Source organism: Rhinolophus sinicus, chromosome 17, assembly GCF_057876585.1.
Source record: "Rhinolophus sinicus isolate RSI-liver-muscle chromosome 17, RSI-T2T, whole genome shotgun sequence".
NCBI classification, from domain to species: Eukaryota; Metazoa; Chordata; class Mammalia; order Chiroptera; family Rhinolophidae; genus Rhinolophus; species Rhinolophus sinicus.
The window spans coordinates 79,631,976-79,651,866 of NC_142517.1; the positions used below are offsets into that span (position 1 = coordinate 79,631,976).

At 36.0% G+C, this 19,891-nt stretch overlaps 1 protein-coding gene across 50 annotated transcripts in view; it reads left to right on the forward strand.

Moving 5' to 3' along the window:
- Positions 1–19,891, forward strand: part of ABI3BP (ABI family member 3 binding protein) — a 259,305-nt gene that overhangs the window by 183,862 nt on the left and 55,552 nt on the right. For 22 of the 50 annotated variants that reach the window (XM_088793875.1, XM_074332670.2, XM_088793881.1 and 19 more), the window contains 9 exons: positions 150–233; positions 846–905; positions 3,512–3,586; positions 4,611–4,667; positions 5,329–5,409; positions 5,859–5,906; positions 8,914–8,988; positions 13,425–13,499; positions 19,332–19,391. In XM_088793875.1, the coding sequence (XP_088650001.1) occupies positions 150–233; positions 846–905; positions 3,512–3,586; positions 4,611–4,667; positions 5,329–5,409; positions 5,859–5,906; positions 8,914–8,988; positions 13,425–13,499; positions 19,332–19,391 (615 nt within the window). The remainder of the gene's footprint in view (positions 1–149; positions 234–845; positions 906–3,511; positions 3,587–4,610; positions 4,668–5,328; positions 5,410–5,858; positions 5,907–8,913; positions 8,989–13,424; positions 13,500–19,331; positions 19,392–19,891) is intronic. The other 28 variants (XM_088793907.1, XM_088793908.1, XM_088793909.1 and 25 more) reach the window with 15 other exon arrangements.

Genomic DNA, 19,891 nt, shown 5'->3' on the forward strand with positions numbered 1-19,891 from the left:
GTGATAAAAAAAATTAACAATATAAGGGAAAGAAATTTCAGTTTTAAAAAATGTATACCTTAAATTTCAATGAAATGTATTTTAATAAATCTAGGAGCCTTTTTTCCAAAACCACCTTCACTAGCATAATCCAAAGTTTCTTCCTTCAGCTCCTAAAACATCACAACGATCCCATCGTCCACGTCCCAGACCTAAAACTACATCAAGTCCTGAAGCACCTCAGACCAAACCGGGTAAATGTGTTATTCCATAGTTTAATGATGAGCCCTAGTGGCCTGTACCAATAGGGCCCCAAAACAATGCCTCTGATGGGAAGTTCAGTCTTCAGATTCTCTAAGCATCAAGGTGTGAGGTATGGTTAGAAACTTGCTTCTTGGATGATATTCTTGGTCTCTCTTTAAAGATGTGTTTATAGCAAAATGGAGATAGTCACTCATGGTTATTTATTGCTCTATCTGTATTTAAACATGTAATCTATTTATTGTAGTTATGATTACATAAATATAGGCATTTTTCGAACTTCCAAGAAGTGCAACATGTTGCTTTCATATATGTTACCTAAACAGACTTTCCTTAACTTCCATATTAGAATCAGAAAATCAAACACCTAGGAAAACCTCATGTTGATCATAATAAGATACATAACAGAATTCAAACTTGTGACTACCTTCTGCAATGAATTGTTCCTAGCTACAGGTTCACTGCGTCTTCAAAAGGAAACTATTTGCTTCCTGTCAATTCAAAATTTAAAAAATTGTCATTTGAAACTAATGTTTTGAAAGAAAAATTAAGACTTTCTGTGTGTTTTTAATCTGTCTCATTTTTATGTTGTTGCTTTTGGTTAGCTCCTACCACAGACTTTGAATCTGTTATTCATAGCTCTGAGGCTCCAGGAACAACATTAGGTGATGATTTTTATGACCACATTAAATGCTTTCTTGCTCATTAAAACCCACTCCATCACTGTCATGGCCAGCATTGCTCTTGCTTCTTTAGACTGCTATTGTCATTCCATTTCTTATTTCATCTTATAAGTAGTCAGGATTCTTAAGTCAAGTGTTACCTATTTTTTTTTATTAAATGTATTGGGATGACATTGGTTAGCAAAATTACGTAGGTTTCAAGTGTATAATTCTATAATACATCATCTATATATTACATTGTATGTTCACCACCTAGAGTCAGTTTTCCTTCCATCACCATATATTTGACCCCCTATTTTGAAGAGGGAAACGTCTCCTACCATCCCTCCTCTCTTATTACCCTCTGGTTAACCACTAAACTGTTTTCTGTGTCTATGGGTTTTTGTTTCTTTGTTTGCTGCTGTCAGTTTTATATCCCATATATGAGTGAAGTCATATGGTTCTTGATTTTTTTCTGTCTGACTTATTTCACTTAGCATGATAATCTCAAGATCCATTTATGTTACCTATTGTTTTTAATAGATGTCCCTAGATCCAGTTGAGAAAATCTATGTGGCACGAAACCCCTTTTAAAATTTCATTATGTGATTCATTGAAGATTCTGAAGTCCAAATTGCTTCCCTTCTATTTGGTATTTAGATCTATAAAACAATGACAATTAAGTACCATGAACTTTCTCTGAGCAGCTTTACTCTCTGTAAGATCTGTGTGATATTCTCAGTACTCTCCTCCTGTTGTAAAGAATGAAGATTCCATGTTATATTAAATTATGAAAAGAAAGTTGCTTCCTAGAAATGCCAATCCTAGTAAATATAAGTTATAGGCTCCCCAACCATTAATGAACTTGACCATACCTTATTCTCCACCACAGTTTAGCAGTGGTTCTTAATCTTTATTAAGAATCTCTCTGAGTATCTAATTATGTATATTAATATTTATTCCTTTAATTAATAAATACATTTTGTATATTATTTTGGCCTCTAAAGGACCCTCAGTGATGATAAGGGATAAATTATGTTAGTATAGTAAAATTTTTCAAACTTTGAAAATAAAATCAAGAAAATCTAATAAGTTTTAGAAAACAGGTCCGTGTACAATGCTATTGATGGTTTCTAGACCATAGCAACCCAAGATTTTCTTTCTTTAGTTTCAAAACTATGGAGAACAAAAACCCACTTTCCTCCCAAACTTGAACCTTCCTGAAGCTTCTCTGTTGAAACCAAGAAAATCTATGGTTTCTGGTTTAAAGAATTCTTCCAGCCTGTTGCAGTTGGACTCCAGGAGTGACAAAGATGTGGCTTGTTAATGTGCACTTCTCACCTCTATGCCCTCTAAGAGAAAGGCACAAATAGTGGTTAGCATTTCTACAACTGCAGGGTTGACCAGAAGTCTCATGGTATGGAGCGATCTATGCAGTAGCCAAATTCATCATGTGCCCTGCGTAAGGATTGTCTCTTGACAAAAGATGTATCATATTCAATTCTCTTATCACTCCATTTCATTCATCTCTTTTTTAAAAGTGCTACTTCTTTGGTTTATGTAAATAACATTTCCTTGCCTTCTGTATTCCCAGCACCATATTAGCAGTTGAGTGGGTTTGGGTGGAGTGCTGAGTACAGGTGGACATCAAAAGTGAGGGCATGTTTTACCTTTTGGACAGATGACAATATAATTGTGTGTGAAGGGAATCTGTTCTCAAGTTTTTCTTACATACAATATAATTTGCTTATACAAAAGCAACTCGTTTGAATAGTTAAAATACAGAAAGAAAAATATTTAAATATTTAAAGGAGAGAAGGATCTATATGGGCTGTTAGGAAATAGTTGGGCTTTGAAATAAGTTTAGGATATGAATTAGTAGATGGAAGGAACAGCAAAAATAAAAGAAAAAGACTCGACTTCTACTAAGGGTACCCGAGAGGGTAGTTGAACTAGAATATAGAACCAAACATTCCTAGATGATACTGAGCATTTTGTTAAGATACTATCATGAAATCAATTGTAGGAAGCTCTTAAAAGCCCTTGTGAGAATTCAGGTTCAGACACAATCAAGGAGAACCTCGTTTTTTTTCAAATAGGCTTTTACTTTTTCTAGAAGGATGCTTAAGATCAGGGGGTCAGCAAAATTGTTTTATGTGAAGAGTTAGATAGTGAATATTTTAGACTTTGTAGGCTGTTCTGTCACAACTACTCAATTCTGCAATTGTAGCCTGAAGTCAACCAAGCCAATATGTAAATGATATGTAATATGCTTTCAGTCACCTTGGTTTGAGGGTGGTGTTGTGTTCCAATAAAACTTTATTTGACTTTCATACCATTTTCACATGTCATGAAATATTACTCTTCTTTTAAGTTTTTTGCCTATCATTTAAAAATGTAAAAACCATTCTTAGCTCACAGGCCAGGTAGAGGGCTGCGTTTGGGAGGGCCATAGTCTGCCAATTGTTGCTTTAAATAATGCATACTCTGCATGGCGCTCCATAATCTTGCAATTTTGAGGGTCTGTGTATTTCAAATCATTGCTACCTTTGTCGAAAACCTATGAAATAAATCATACATGATTGACAATTTAGACCCTCTTCTTTCAGCTCCCACTGAACTGCAAACTCTTATTTTGAGACCAGAGACATCACCAAGCCTAGAAATGACGCAAAGTCAACCTGGTAAATAGATCGTTTTATCTATCTGGGTACATGGTGAGCTTTAGATGACAAACTCCAAGTGTTGTGTTTTCAAATATAAAACATGCAACAGGATACACATTTCATAACATATAGTACAATGCTCTTTCCATGATTTCAGATGTGTGTTACATTAGCTTTACATTATATTTATATTGTATTACTCAACAGTATAGAAAATCTTATCTTCATTTCACTGTGTTTATGCTGTATCATTTTAGGTAATAATCATGTATCTGATAAGTCAACAAAACCATCGAAAACTGGTTTTATTTTTTATCCTTATTTTTTACTAACAGTTACAAACTTGTGGTACTTTTTAGTAAGTAAGTTCGGTGTGTGCTCTGCCATGTGAAAAAAATGTTAGTTCAATTGTGACCATCAATGAAGGAGAAAGTTCTTGTTTCAGTAAAGATAGCAAAGCTTCACCTTTGCTATAATTTTAAGGGCACATACTGCCCTTAAAAACTGAAAACAAATTTTTTTAATTTAATTTGATTTTTTATATTGGTTTCAGGAGTACAAAACAACATAATGATTAGAGCATTTATACCCCTCACAAAGTGATAACCCCTCCACGTCTACTACCCCTCTGACGTCATATACGAGTATAGCTGTTACAATATTATATTGACTACATTCCCTAAACAAAAATTTTAAATCATTCTTACAATACTGTTGCTACACCCTGACATTTATTTTGAAACATTGGATCTTGTTTTTTCTAGCATAGGATTATAATTTCTTTTTATCTCCTTTGTGCATCTTTTAATTAGCTAATGCATTGTGGTGCTTATGTTGACAGTACAAAGTATGATTGTTATTGGTAACCTACCACACTTACAAAATTGTGAGTTCAAATTCAGTTATTAGAGCTTCTCTTAGTGCTGATAATAATATTATATTGGTTACAAGGCACTTTTCTAAATAGTTTGTATTCATTCATTCCGTGCTCACAACAACCCATCCTTGATCAATTATATCATTTTGTGTGTTTTTTTGCTAGTTTCTGACATCCTGGAATCTGTTACATTTAGCACTGAGTCATCCAAAGAAGCTATAGGTAAAAATGTTTCCTAATGGGAAGTCATTATGCGCTTTTCCATCTTATTGCAGAAGTCATCTTTGAATGTCCTCATGCTTCGTGACATTTCATAGCTCCTCACGTCTTGTCTGTGCTCATCCAGTGCATCTTGAGAGTCAAATATTAAACACAGAACACTGTGCTGGTGTCTGCTGTATTGCTATTCAAGTTTTGCAATTTCCTTATTTAGTTTTCTCTCACTCTGGATGCAAATTTTAGTATTTTAACATTCTGATCACTCTTGCAATATGAATACGCACATCCTAGGTTTCATTTTTAGAATTCATTCCCATGCTTTCCAAGGACTCACTCCATGTCTTTTTCTCACTAGAATCCTTTAAAAATGTAAGGAAGTGAAATGATCTGCTTTGGTCCAGAGAGAAATTACTGTAGACCTTACCAGTTAGAGAGAGAGAGAGAGTATGTGTGTCTGTGTGTGTGTGTGTTTCTACACAGCACACTGCCTTTATGTCCTGCCTTCATTTCTGCCATCATCTTCAAAATCCCTCTAAATGTTACTTACTCTCACAAATATATCTACTTCAAATAATTCATCTTTGTTTTCAAATTAAACAGTGTTCCGTTGCAGAGTGCTATGGGCTGCCCACCACTAACCAGACATGCCCTGTTTCCTCCCTAGCATCAACTGAAACAGATTATGTATATCCCACTGCCAAAGCACCTCTCAGGCCGGAGGAGCCAAAGACGGAAGGTGGTAAAGGTTTTCATGCTTTGATTCATTTATTAAACAAATTTTTAATTCATGTGTATTAGGTCCATGGAACATGAAAGTTCAAGCTCCGGTGCTTGTTCTACAATTGAATAGATTTGAAGAGCTATAGCTTCCAAAATTCTTGGATTCTTAAAATGATAATTGACTCTCTGAATACAGAAATAAATTTCAGTTTTTCTGCAGGGTCTATATCTTGAGATATAACAGTTGACAGCCAGTTAATGACAGTGAAAACATAAATGTTAGTTGGAGGGTTAGTATTATAGAATAGGATTTCCCTCTTGGTTCTCTTTTTTTCTTGTGTAAATCCATTGTCTTATCTGTAAAAATATGATGCAAACTCTTAAGAGAATGAAGTGTGTTGGTGTTAAAGAAACACTTGGCTGTAGCTTAACATCTTACAATTTTTTAAATTGTTCTCCTTTGTTTTGATACAGTTGTGGAATCTATTACCAATGTGTCTGAAGCACCTGAGGCCACTCTAGGTAATGACACACCTCAGCAGCTTTCATCCTCATTGTCATCAGCATCTGAGAACCGCAGGTTCTCTTCCATTGTGATTTCATGTTGCAACGTCATTCTTTGTCATGGCAGTTAATTTTCTTTCTAGGTGCTTCTATTCATAACCATTGTCCAAGAAGTCACTTCTCCCATTCAGTTTTATACCTAGACCTGGTCTCTTTCTCTACTTAAGTCAGCACAACTGTTGAATCTAAAGCATCTTTTTCATGACCTATATTCTGCCAGCTTGATGTCGTTTTGAATATTTCAGATAATATTTTTTGTGTAATGATCCATTCATAGTTTCCGCCCTAGCATCATACTTTCTATTAACATTCATTCCATCACATTCACTTACATGTTTGATTTTTTTTTCTTCATTATTTAAGTGAAATTCAATGTTTCTTGAATGGCTTATGCTTTAACATTTTTTTATTACTTTGTTTTTCCCTTTATGGTTTCTATTGAATATACCTTTCTGGCATTGTTGGGGAGGTACCAGTGTGGAGTGAGGATTTAAAAAGTAAGGGTATTGCTTACTTTGAAAGTATTTTGTAACCTGGCATCTCTACGCATTTTTAAAACTGAATGCATCATGAAGAAGGAGGCATGCTAGTATGCTGCAGACTTGCAATTTTCTTTATTGTTTTAAAGATCTGCTTGTTACCATTCAGTACCATCTGTACTGAAGGTGTGTGAAGCACTGTGGTAACCCTGGGTATTCTCCTTCAATTACCTTAGAAACACCACTTTTGTCTTCCGAAACTATAATCCTACCCAGCCCAGATGAGCCTCAGACCAAACAGGGTAAACACATTATTTTGTATTTCATATATCAGGTGAGTGTTTACAAAATATAAGAAATGGAAGGACAATATGGGCAATATTTGACTTCAGAAGCCCCAACTTAATCGCTCTGCTCAGTCTTTGACACCCCATCTCTCCTTCTATCCATCATCTGTAGCCAGTCATGTGGCGTTGCTGTGAATATTCTTTAGGATATGGCTGGAAAACACCTCTCAGCTACTGTGCAACTGTTTAACATAGGAAATAGTAATGTTTCTGGGGACAAACATGTACATCCCATTTAAAATATAAGTGTATATCCTAATTTTAAACACTTTTCATCTCAACTAGGTTTATAAGTTCTGTGGTCATGTAAAAAGCATTTTAAGGTATCTAATTTATCTTTGAGATGAACAGACACAGGCTTCACTGTGCAATCCACATGAAAAGGTATAACTGGCCAGTCACCTTGTCATTATTCTGGTCCTTTATGCCTTTTCATTCCTTCCGCAGTGCTTTGTCCATTTCACTGCATACAAATAAGAGAAACTGAAATCAAACCAGTTACTTTGGCAAGTCATGATGGTGGCATTTGAAATGAAGGAAAACAAAGCATCAACATGGATAACTAAATGTGCTTCTTCTTGTAAGGAAAAATCCCCTCTATATCTATAGGCTCTCTTGGAATAGGAGCTTATCGTAAACAAGCCCAAACTGGTGTTTTGAGTGCCATTGAACTTCTTTTATATGGCTCTACTTCCAAGGGAAATATGAATATTAAGTGTACTCATTTACCTCTGAAATAGCCTGCTAAATATGGCCTATTAAACACTGCAGTTGAATTTTTACCAAAATTCCAAAATTGACTGAATTAACTAAATCTGTGTCAGTTATCTTTAACGTTCTCAGTTTATTCTTTTTTAATAGCTATAATAATTAATGTTGTGGAAATGTTTCATTGTGAGCACTGTTAGTGATTCCTGTCTCTTTCTGAATCATTTTGATGGAGTTGCCTCCTGACATGCCTTTACCTGCAAAGAGTCTTTCCTGTTCCCAGGGAAACAAATAGCCTATCAGCAGGAACCTCAGTGAGCAAGGAAGTTGAGAATCACCAAATCCTTAGACTGAAAGAAACTCTAGAATCAGAGAATTTTAGGATTGGAAGGGCTCTTAAAAACCCTGTAACTTTTGATGGAGAACCTGAGACTGTGGACCCAGTGATTGGCAAAGGGAGTTCCAAATCTCCAGGTCCCAGGCTCCTAAACCAGGGTAACCTCCAGCATATCTGGGTGTTCATCTCTCCACAGGTGAGAAGATTCAACTGAAACCGTTGCATGCCTCATATATTTTCATTTAGTATCAGGAGGAAGTCTCTGCAGACTCTTTAGAAACTTCTAGTATCTAATAACTCTTATTTTCAGAAATCTTTCCTTAAGGTGCCTGAAACTCGGTGACCTTGAAAAACATTTCGTTTCTTACTATCTCTCTTATCGCAAACACTAGTCCGGCCGAATGAGGTGTTTCCACAAGCTACAAACTTGCATTTGGTAATTCCTTTTCTCCAGCAGGATGTACGTTTAATTTTCTTGATGAAGAAACAACTGGTTTTTTGGGGAATTTCCCAGCAAAAGGACAAGTTTCTTCAGTTATCTATGCTTTCAATTTCTGCTCAATTTTTTTCCTTTAATATGATCAATAAAAATCACGTTTTATTTAATAAGATTAGTTTTTTTCCCATCAGTACTTGCTGTTAAAATGCTTTCATTCTCTAGGTGTATTTGGAATGTAACATGCTAACTGTTTTGAGGAGAAATTGTGTCTATTTACACTTAAAAATATACTGGGATAATATGATAAAATGGTGTGAATTTGTAATAAAGATGAATTATTGTTATTATGAAATTTATTTTGAACCTATTTAAAAAGTATTTGAAATAGATATTTTGGGAATTCCAAGTTTCATTTGCCAGCTGAATATCTTGGATATCATTTAATGATGCCTTCTTGTTTTGTTTAGTTTTCTGTTGTAAGAAAATATGAAAATTATCTTCCTATATGTTGTAGCTTGTTGGGAGCTGTAATTGCATTAATTGCTGTGTATTTCGGTCTTCAGTCACTCAACAATCATCTTTGAAAGACTAGCGACTTAAGTACTGTGATTCTGAAAGAGCTCAAGGGCTCCAAACCTTATATCCTTTCTTTTAGCTCCCAAGCAGATAGCACGCACTCCGCCCAAACCAAAAACATCTCCACGTCCAAGAGTCCCACAGACACAGCCAGGTAAAAACATATTTACATATTTTATATTCTGCCTTGAGACGTTTGATGTTAGTGGAAGTATTCTGTTGTATTATATAGCAAGTTCGATTTTTAACCCTTGTAAAACAAATCTTTCTTTGAAACATAATAAATATTTACATTTACTTTAGATTTTATCAAAAAGTGTTTTATTGGAATAGTTTATTCCAGAAAGCTTTGCTATTGTTACATTATTTTGAAAAGGGAATGGAAAAGAATGGAATTTCTTAAAAGAGAATCCTGCCTACTTTCTTTCCCTCTCCCAACTTGAGAAACCCTAGCCCTTCCACGGTCCTTGAGTGTGCCTCCTCTTACGAATCACCTTTTTTTTTTTAACCTTTCAGTAGATTTTATTTAACATTAATTTCATGAAGATTATATGTATATATGTCTATATATACTCTCTTATAACAAAATGATTACATAATATCGCTTTGTTGTTTTGCTGCAAAATTTTGATAGGAATCCAAATAAGAGACCTTAAAAATTATTTTTATTCTGTCGAAGAAATTCTTATTTGAATAATTAATTCTAATTCTAACTTCTTAACCAAACTCTAATTTATCCAACTGCCTGAGCAGCTCTCCATTTTAAACTACCATAAACTTGACATGCCTGAAAAAAAGCTTATTGTCTTTCCTCCTTTCAATTTCTCATTTACATTTGTGGCAGGTTCTCAGCATTTTACGTCTGATTTTCACTTTGCTTCCTCATCCAGCCTCTGCAGTCCATCTGTTACTATGTTACGTGCTAGCATGGGTGCCTCCTCCAAGAATCTACCTCGTCATGCCTAGTCTATTGTTATTAATCAACTGATCTCCTCTCTCCTCTCCTAATTTCAAATTAGATCACCCCTTAATGCTTAAGTGATTGCTTAACTAATTCAGTTCATCAGTTAGTCACCCAACATATATTTGTTGGGTGCTGACCATGTGCCAAGCAATGTACTAGACACTAGGGATGTGAAACAAAATGAATCCTTCTGTGGTCCAGGAATTACAGTCTAGGCCAGGGGTGTCCAAACTGCGGCCCGCGGGCCAACTGTGGCCCATGATCCATTGTTAATTGGCCCGCAGCAAATTCCAAAACTATATTTAGTTTACTTAAATAAACCAGGTGAGGCAATCGAGGTGATACGTACTTCACCTCGAGTGAGTGGCCCGGTTGTTTGTGTATTTTACCACATATGGCCCTTGGTGAAAAACGTTGAAAACAGTTTGGACACCCCTGGTCTAGGCCAATCACCTAAATTTACATTTATAATTTATACATGGCTGACATCCAAAAAGTGTAATAGGTGCACCTACCAATTTATTAGGAAAGAAACCTTCACTATCACTAAAGGTCTGGGGAGATGAAAATGTTAGCAGCATCAAAATTTTATTTGATCCAGTAGTAGCTCTGCATTTCCACCACAAATCCTTTAATCATATCTTAGTATCCCTACCGAAAGAAAACAATATAGATTTGGGCATGGTCCTTAATATCTGATTCTGAGAGAAATTTCATCTGATTCTGAGAGATATTTCATCTATTATTTTTTTTCTTCAAAGGAAAATTCTGTGAAAGACAGTTCTATGTTCCACATCTAGTTAATGATTTTAAATCTGCTTTAATGTATTTTCAAGTGTGTTTTATTTCATTACTAAAACTTTGCTATGAGAATAATATGGGTGTGATACATAAGTATATAAAGGTACCAAAGCAACAATCCCCTGGTATGATGAGAAATTTAAACATATGTGAAACAACATACAAGTAACACTGGGAGAATAATTATTGATTAGTGAATAAGTAATGATAATGAATAGAAATAGGAATAAAAAAACCAAAGCAAGTATACTAAATTTGTGGATAGGAAAATAAAAATCTAACTTTAAAAAAATCAATAAATAAAATCACATGAAGACGCTCTAAACTTTTTTTTTTTAATAAAACATAGAACAAAAGTAGCAGAGAATAGAGAAATGGAAATCAATACGAAAGCACAAAAACTTGCTGAATTTTGGAAAATAAGAGAAAAGATGAAAAATAAGTAATGCTGGGAGTTAAGACGCTGAGGATATAGTTACCTGGTTAGTGAAATTTTACAATTTAGGGGATATATGAAGACAGTCACAATTTTCTTTTTGAGCTGTGCTCTGTACTTACAAAAATACAGAATAGTAATTCAGGGGCTTATTCTAAATTCCCATTATTACATTAGGTTGGTGCAAAGGTAATTGTGGTTTCAAAAGGTTGAAAATAAATGCAAAAACCGTCATTACTTTTGCACCAACCTAATACCATATGCAAAGTTTCTAATTTATTTAATTTTGATTTAAACCTTTGGCCAACCTTCCTTGGCAAGATATTTAGCTTCAGAATGGATAAATTCATGTGCTCAATGCATTCCATTCTGACTCTGAAACCTTGGATTGGCTGCCAAACTAACAAGAAAGCATCCTGATTCTGTCTCAAATTGGGCAACTCCCAGCCCATCAGCATTTGCCATGGAAAGTTGTTGCAACCCAAATACTTCTGGTTTTATTGGTGCTACCTAATGCAAGGGAATGATTTGGAAAATTGATTATGGAAAACAAAATGCGTTCTAATCATTCCTGTTAAAAGTGGGTGAAGGGTAGCTCAGTTGGTTAGAGCATGGTGCAAATAACACCAAGGTTGCCAGTTCAATCCCCGTATGGGCCACTGTGAGCTTCACCCTCCTTAAAAAAACACACACACACACAAAAAAAACACACACACAACCACTCCTAAAAGTGGGTGAAATTAGGATCTTTCTTACACAAGAGAGTATGATCTTACCTAATAGATCCCAGCAATATCCTAAGTTCTCATGGTATTTCGAGAGTGCTTATGTGTGTATATTTATGTGTCACAGATATACAAATCCTAGTACTTCCTCCCTAACCCACGGCTAGCTCTTATGAACTTCAAAAGGCTATTTAGGTGGGAGAATGTTCTGTTCCTGTATACAATACCAAATGCAGATTATTGTTGTTGGACTATAGGGGTGTCATCTGACAATAATGTGTACAATTTAAAGTGCCACACAGTGTGTTCATCCACCACTTTCTTCAAAATGAAATTCTACATTTGGGCATGCCACCTTTCTTCTTATTTATACTTAAACTATGTTTATAAATTGGTGGCAAAATTTAAATGTGTATTTGACATTTGAGGGCAAAGTGAGATAAGAATTTGGAACAAATCATCGAGACTATTTTGTCATTAAATAAAGTTTTGATTTTTAAATTTCTGTGTTCATAGGTAATATTTAACAAATGCCATTATAAATTTTATACCCAGAAATCTTGTGCTCCTGGTTTTTGTAGGCACAAACAATGTGAAAATTAGAACATACTCAGATCCTTGAATGTCGATTTTGCAATGATGTTCTAGAAGTAGAAAAAAAATGTGTAGTACTATAGTTTTCACATCATTTTGGCATTTCACATTTAATTCTCACAACCACCATTTGAGTTAGGATAGGTTTATTATTTCAATCCTGAAAAATGAGACACATTTACAATGTGGCCTGCAGAACTGGGATATAGCGAGCCCAAGTGTTTGGACCTAGTGACAATGTCTGGACGTTGGCATTCAGTCCAAGTCTTGTCTCTGGCGTTTAGTAACTATGTAACCTCAAGCAGATAGTCACCAAACCAAGCCTTTCAAGTGAAGCTGAATTCCTTCCTCCCAACATTATGGTGAGAATCAAAGGGCATAATCCTTAGAAAAACATTTTTGAAATTGTAAAATGAGCTATAAATAAATTAGAATTTTTTTCCTGGTATCTATTACATTAGCACCTGATACTCTAAAAGAACAGTTGAGGAAAGACAATTTTAGTTTGTGAACATGTTCTATTAAAGGCTTGTTTGGGGCCTAAGAATTGCAGGGATGTAGAATGCGACCCACCCACTCCATTCCATTCCACACTCGCTTCCCTTTCTGCTGTTGCCTGATCTAATTTTAAGCTTCTCTTGTCCATATTTCATGGGCTTCTACTCTGACATCACTGAACTCATCTTCAAAGAAAGATCTGTGTGTTTAGGAAGAAGGGGTTAAGGAGAAGTCAGGCAAACATCCAGAAAAGAAGAGCATTTTGGGATTAATTTAATCGCTAATCTTCTGAAATGAAGATTTCAAATAGTTCTCCATCCTATGTTTTGGCTTGGTCAAACTTTGCGGTTTCTCATAGTTCATTTCTCTAAAAGTATCTGGAATTTTAACTGATCTATTTTTAGAGCTTAAAGTATATTTTTCTACCTAACTCCCATTTCAATACCTTTTTCTTTCTTTTTTTTTTCTTTTTTTATCAGTAGCCAGGCCTACAGCTTGTCATATCTTATGTATTAAGCATGACTGGGAGATGCTGAAACCAAGTGACTCATGGTCTGAGTTCTCTCTTTCAGCTCCTAAGGTGTTCCAGTATGTTACTTCAAAGCCAAAAATGTCACCAAGGCCAGAAGTGTCACATACTCCACCTGGTAAATGCTTTATTTCATATTTGAGCCAAATACCTTCTACTGTCACACTCTGCTTCAATGAAACATGAGCGCTGTGGATGTGAGGTCACTGTTCCACTTACGGTCACATCCCATGTTCTGTCAGATATATGATCATTTCAAAGGTTTCATGAGGGTTATCTAATTGCTCATATAGTAAGCTGTTGATAGACTCAAAAGGCAGAGACTTATGCCAAGGATAGAATGTTTCTTTTTAAAAGTCCAATTATTATAAATTCCTAGTGCTCCTAGAAGCCTATAGAACATTCCCAGAACCAAAAGTGTTCCTAATCTGTAGCTTGAAATGATGGCATTTTGGGAGCAAGTCTGAATTTACTTGCTATGCTCGCAGTATTTTCCAGATTGTGAAGGGGAGGGCGTTATTGGGGCTAGGGCATCATTGGGGTGTTGCCGGCGGTGGTAGGCTAGGGAGGCTTCTGTGCCCTGAAGTCTAGGATTTAAATTTGAATCATTAAACCAAAAGCCAAGGTTATCAATGCGAGTGAGAAAAGAAGCTAATCTTCCCCACTTGAAAAAGATCGACTTTCTATTTTTAATTGCAGAAAAAAGTAACAGAAAATGAGTCATTACAGTTAACAGCAGATTTGAGTGATTTTATTCACTTTTCCTTTTCATGAGAGAAAGGAATACTGTTGGTCCTGATGTGACTTACTCTCATTAAACCAATATATCTGATAGTTAAACTTTTTTTTTCTTTTTTAATGGGTAGTATTTGCCTTAATTCCATCACCTTATTTTTCACAGAAATTCTAGCCTGTAAATTTGAGCAGTGGAGCAATTGCACAAACACTCCCCCTGGAGCCTCCATTGGGTTTATTATATTGACTCTTTTTTTCTTTATTTCATTAAAGTGTATTGGGGTGACAATTATTAGTACAGTTACATAGATTTCAGGTGTACAATTCTGTAATACATCATCTGTAAATCCCATTGTGTGTTCACCACCCAGAGTCAGTTCTCCTTACATCACCATATATTTGATCCCCTTTACCCTCATCTCCTACCCCCACCCCCCTTACCCTCTGGTAACCACTAAACTGTTGTCTGTGTCTGTGAGTTTTTGTTTCTTTGTTTGTCTTGTTCTTTTGTTGTTTTCAGTTTTATATCCCACATGCCAGTGAAATCTAATTGACTCTTTACTTCTAGGTGTTGGGTTAGAATTCTGTCTTTAAATCTGGTGCTGGTCCACCACCATGTCTTCATTAGAGATTCCCCATTGTTCCAGGGGTGTGATGCCTATGGGAATTATCATAAGGAAACTATTATTAAGTTTCAGTTTTCTCACAAGTGTTCAAATAGAATGGATTCTGTTGTGATCAAACAGTGTCTGGTATGTGCCTAGGCTCAGGTTTGCATCCTAATGAACCCAAGACCTTGTTTACTGGCTCCTTTAGATTTTACCCCCCAAAACAACAGAAGTAAATTTACATGTATATTTAATACATACCATACTAGTATCCTAGAGAAATAGGTGCTCTGTAAAGTCAAAAAATGTAAAACGTAGTGCTGTCATCAGGACAGAGTCAGGTTTTATCACGATGTTTACTGAAAATTTATTCTGAGATATATAAGTAGCAAACTTGAATTTTTAAACCTGTATCAAATAAGTCAGTCTAGGATTTCCTGTGTAGCTCTTCCATTCTATCGATTCCTATGCATAACATAAGTTTCATCCATTTCAGCCTTTAGAATCTATCTTCCAACCATTTGGTTGATTTATCTGCAACATTTAATAAAGAATCTAGGCAAACTGAGTTCACACACCATGTCGAAAACCAAAAGAGAGCTGGCTTTTCCTCAGATCTGCCTTGAAGGAATGGTATTGAATTCAGAGCCAAGAACCCACCCTGATGCCTGGCTCAGTGGAACGATGCCTTCTTTGCAGATTTGTTTTGACACCAAGAGCTGTCCTGGCTTTGTGGCAACTCTTCTGGCCTGCAGATATTGGGGTAGATTTCAGTCACTGTGAGTGAACCAGGAAGAAAATCTAGATTTCTGCAACTATCCAGTCCTCACAAATGTTCTGTGTAACTCCTCTCTTTGGTAAATTCAAATTTGCAGTCCCACGGCAGCACTTTTGCAGTTAGGAAATAAGGGAATAATGCTGATGTGCCTGTGGAGATAGAGTCCTTAGGACCCAGACAATGACTGAATGGTGTTCTGGAGAGAAGGATGACACTGCCGTTTCTAGCTTGGGATAGATGATAATGCCAGTAACCCGGCAACACAGGGAGGAATAAAGCCTGTGTTTGTACATGCTGGGTTTACAGGGCCAGGTGGACGGTTAACTGGGAATATCTAGCTGGTGACTGAAATGTGTTTCTGCATTTCTAAACAGAAGTCACGATTTGGGATGTAGATTTGGGAGTCACCTGTCTACATATGGAAGGGTCTTAAATCTTGTGAGTGGAAGACATCATCCAGGAAAAAGTATAGACTGAGAAAATTAGAAGCCAGAGAGCAAAGCTTCGGGGGACACAGTTATATTTAAGGAATGGATAGAGGAAGAGGAGCTAGCAGAATTTGCTCTTCAGAAAAAGACCAGAGAGTACGAGGTTGGAGGGTATCAGGAGGCAACACAGGAAAGGGTGGTCAGCAATGGCAGTGAGGTGCAGAGGGGTCAGAAGAGCTCCTGGACTTGACACTGTAGGTACACACGCCAGTATCTGAAAACCCGGGTGTTGATGCTTCAGAAGTCAGGATTTTCAGATTTTAGGAAGGTAAAACAGCACCTATACCACTGATACAAGCATATTTGTATGTCTGCAGTGAGAAGTGTGAATAGTTATACTACGCAGGATCCATAAAAACTGTCAATAGCCTTAGGTCATTGCTAGCCAACTTTTGCTGTCAAATAAGCTTAAAAGAAAAACTTTCAGTTTCAGAGCATTTTGGACTTAAGAGCTACAGATATGGCATTGTGGATCCATAGGTGCAGGAGATTAGTGAAGTGAAAGATGAACCACAGAGAATGAAGAAGATACAATTGGGAGACCAAGAAGCAGAGGCAGATATAGTTTTTTGATTAAAGGAATGGGAGCAAGATGGTTTGAAGGGGAAGCCATATCAAGGAAATAATTATTATTTTTAGGATGTTAGAGCATTTGAGCCGTTTTATAGATAGAGAGAAAGGAACTCATAGATAGATGGAAATAGTGGATACAAATATAAGAAAATAGAAATAATGAAAAATAGAAGGTCTTAGAGGAGATGAGAGGGAGGGTGGCCCAAGAGCACAGGTGAAACTCAGAAAGTGGCCTCCAAAAGGGTGGGAGATCTGCTTCCTCTCAGACTGGGCCTAAGGGTACAAGGTTAGAATAAAGTTAAGAAAGTATCCGCAGGTGAAAATGGTGTGTACTCTACATGTATCATGTTGCTAAGAGGATCAGTTTCTTTGTAGCCTATTGCCAGGGTAAGCCTTATTGCAGACTTCATATTTCACCATCTTTATCAGAGACTAATACCTTGATTCTCTCCTCTACTTTGGAAAAACATGAATGTGCATGAGCCCATTCATTTACATTTGTCCATATTAGAAATTTCCACACATAATTTTCTTGTTTCAGTTGAATTTTTCTTTGGAGCATTGCCCTGTATTCAAAAAGATAATTTGATTGGTTGGCTAATATAAGTGGTAAGTTGGTTAATGTGATTGAGTCTAAAATATAATAATGGTAAATATTCTTATAAGGAAATCAAAACTGCCTTCTCAAAAAATTGTCATTATTTATATTAAGTTTCCCCCAGCATGGAAGATTTAGGTTTTAGGAATCATGCTCTTATTTAATTTAATACACGGAGGCATGCCACTTGGGGAAAAAGAAAAAAACACAACTTGGCATTTCTTGGAGCTGCAATCGACCAAGTAAGAGAATGATTCATAACCCTTTCCTGTGAATATTTCTATTTCTTTCCTCTCCCCTGACTTTAGCTGCTTTAAAAAGTCTGCCATGGCAGTTTATTAACTCATCACTTCATGGTTAAAAAGTTCCAATTGCAGCAGCAGGAATCCACATTAGCCCAGCCTAAATTCCTCAGTCAACTACAGCAGGCAGCACGTAATGTATTTACAGTATGGTGGATTTATTGGTAGCACATTTCTTGTTTCTCCTTTCCTTAATCCCAGCTCCTCTTTGTATAGTCTAGCACTGTAACCAATTAGGGTATTTATAAACTCCAGGCCGCTTTGTATGGTCGTGACCTTCACAGAGCCAAATCAAAGTACCTTCTCTTTTATCCTCCAGACAAACATTTAGTTTGATTTACAACTGGAAAATTCTCGAAATTTTACCATTTGCATCCCCAAAAATACTACATAACAAAGGTGAAATATTCACTATTGTGATGGGTTTTCTCTCACTTTGTCAACCACTGATATTTTTGAAGTTGCCTTTTTCCTTAAAAAAAAAAAAAATCCAGGTTTTCAAGTTCCCCTGGATGTTACCTTTTAGCTCATAGAAGTTCTAATTGAGTGAAATTTCTTTTCAATGTACCAAATTCCACAGCCGCAATTTCACTGGCACTTAGTGGTCCAGAATAAGAACAGATGTGATATGCAAGTTAAATATTATCCCCCAAAGCAGTAAAAAGAGCATTTCTGTTTTATATAACCTATTTCTACACTAATGTTAAAGTGGTGTTTGGCCACTTCATGGTACAAATTTTTTTTTCATCTTTCTCTGAGACAGAATTCTAATCTGAATCCTATTTTTTCTTCCCAGCATCATATAAGATGGAAGAAAATTACACTGCCTCTCTGGCATTTCTAAAGTCTTCAGGGTGCTATGAAAACTTTCATTGAAAGAGTAGGGCTAAGAAGAACCTCTTTGTGGGGAAACTGAGTCCAAGAAGTACATTATCTTTCTCTTGGAAAGAGACTTTACCACAGAAATCTGGTAATTAACAATAGGCAAATTACCTGGTAATTTCCCCAATGAGAAATAAAGTATCAAATTCCCAGCCTACTGCTTTATTTTGCCAACATAGTCTGGACACAGGCATTAAAAATATATTGGATATCAGGGACTGAATATGAGTACGTTTATTGTTTTGCTGGTATTTTCAGCCTTTGTTTTCATATTCTCATATGTCAGGAGGCACTGACACCTAATATGCTGGAAGCCACAACACTAAGAAAGACAGAGATGGCAACATTTATCGAGTATTTACTATGTAACAAGCACTCTTACTAACGTTACATGTGGTACCTTCTGATGAGCCGCTGATTCCTTTTGCTCTATTTTCTCCCTATAGTAACTGTTTAGTGCCTTTTAGAATAAAACTTTGTACTCCTCTTAGAGATTCAAGAATTTTGCCTTTCTTCCTGTTTCCCTCACATGGTAGGCCACTTAGGCCATTTAAGATAACGTATTTTCTATTGCTGTCCATGGAATTTTAGCATGAATATCAAATGGCACCTAACCACTTCAGGCAAAAACTGAATTTCTATTTTGGAGACAACTTGAGGGAGACCTACTTTCTTTACTTTCTTGGGTTTAATTACATTAATTATCCCTCCTCCCCTCCTTTTTTTTTTTTTTTTTTTTTGTTTTCCTCAGTGGAGGCTTCAAAGTGAACTGTGACCAACTCTGTTTTACAGCCACTAGAACCTTCCCTACACAGCGACATTTTTCCATTTTGAGAAGAACGGTCATCTTCTCAGCTTTGTTCTTTAGCCATTGTAAAAGTATCTCTGCTTCATTCATGTTTTCCAGGACTTTATATCTATGGGTTGTTTCGCTCCAGGTGTATCATTTACAGAGTACACAACATTTTCTAATCTTTTTCTTTCAGTTCCAAGAGATGTGCTCCTTCCCTATAAACCAGACCCCGAAATCTCTCAGAGCGAACCTGGTAAATAAATTATTGTATTTTCCCAGTTAGAAAGCATATTTTTCAAAAAATATTCTTGAGGTCAATATATAAATATTTTTTTAATGCTTGTGATGTAGAAGAAGTTTGGGAAAAAATTACAGATTAAAAAAAAACATTTCTTTCTGGAAGGTTTAATCATACAATCTGTTTGAATTTTCCCCATGGTTAACATGAGGGAAGAGTGTACAATTAGTATATTTTTCCTGGCAGTGTTTTCATTGAATGGGAGATCGTGCTAAAATTGTAAGACATTAACTAGGCCAATCACTTTTACCTTTCAAAATGGAAATATACTATAATCCAACTGTGGACATACTGTCATGTAAAACATGTAGGCACCTACTCAAAAATTCACTCAAAGTGACAGTAAATCCAAACTTTAAGGTTCTAGCTCAACTTAATTTCCTGGGTGGCATCTAATACTATGTAGAAGTTTTTCATATTTATTATGGTACTGAGAGAATGTTTAAATATTCAAA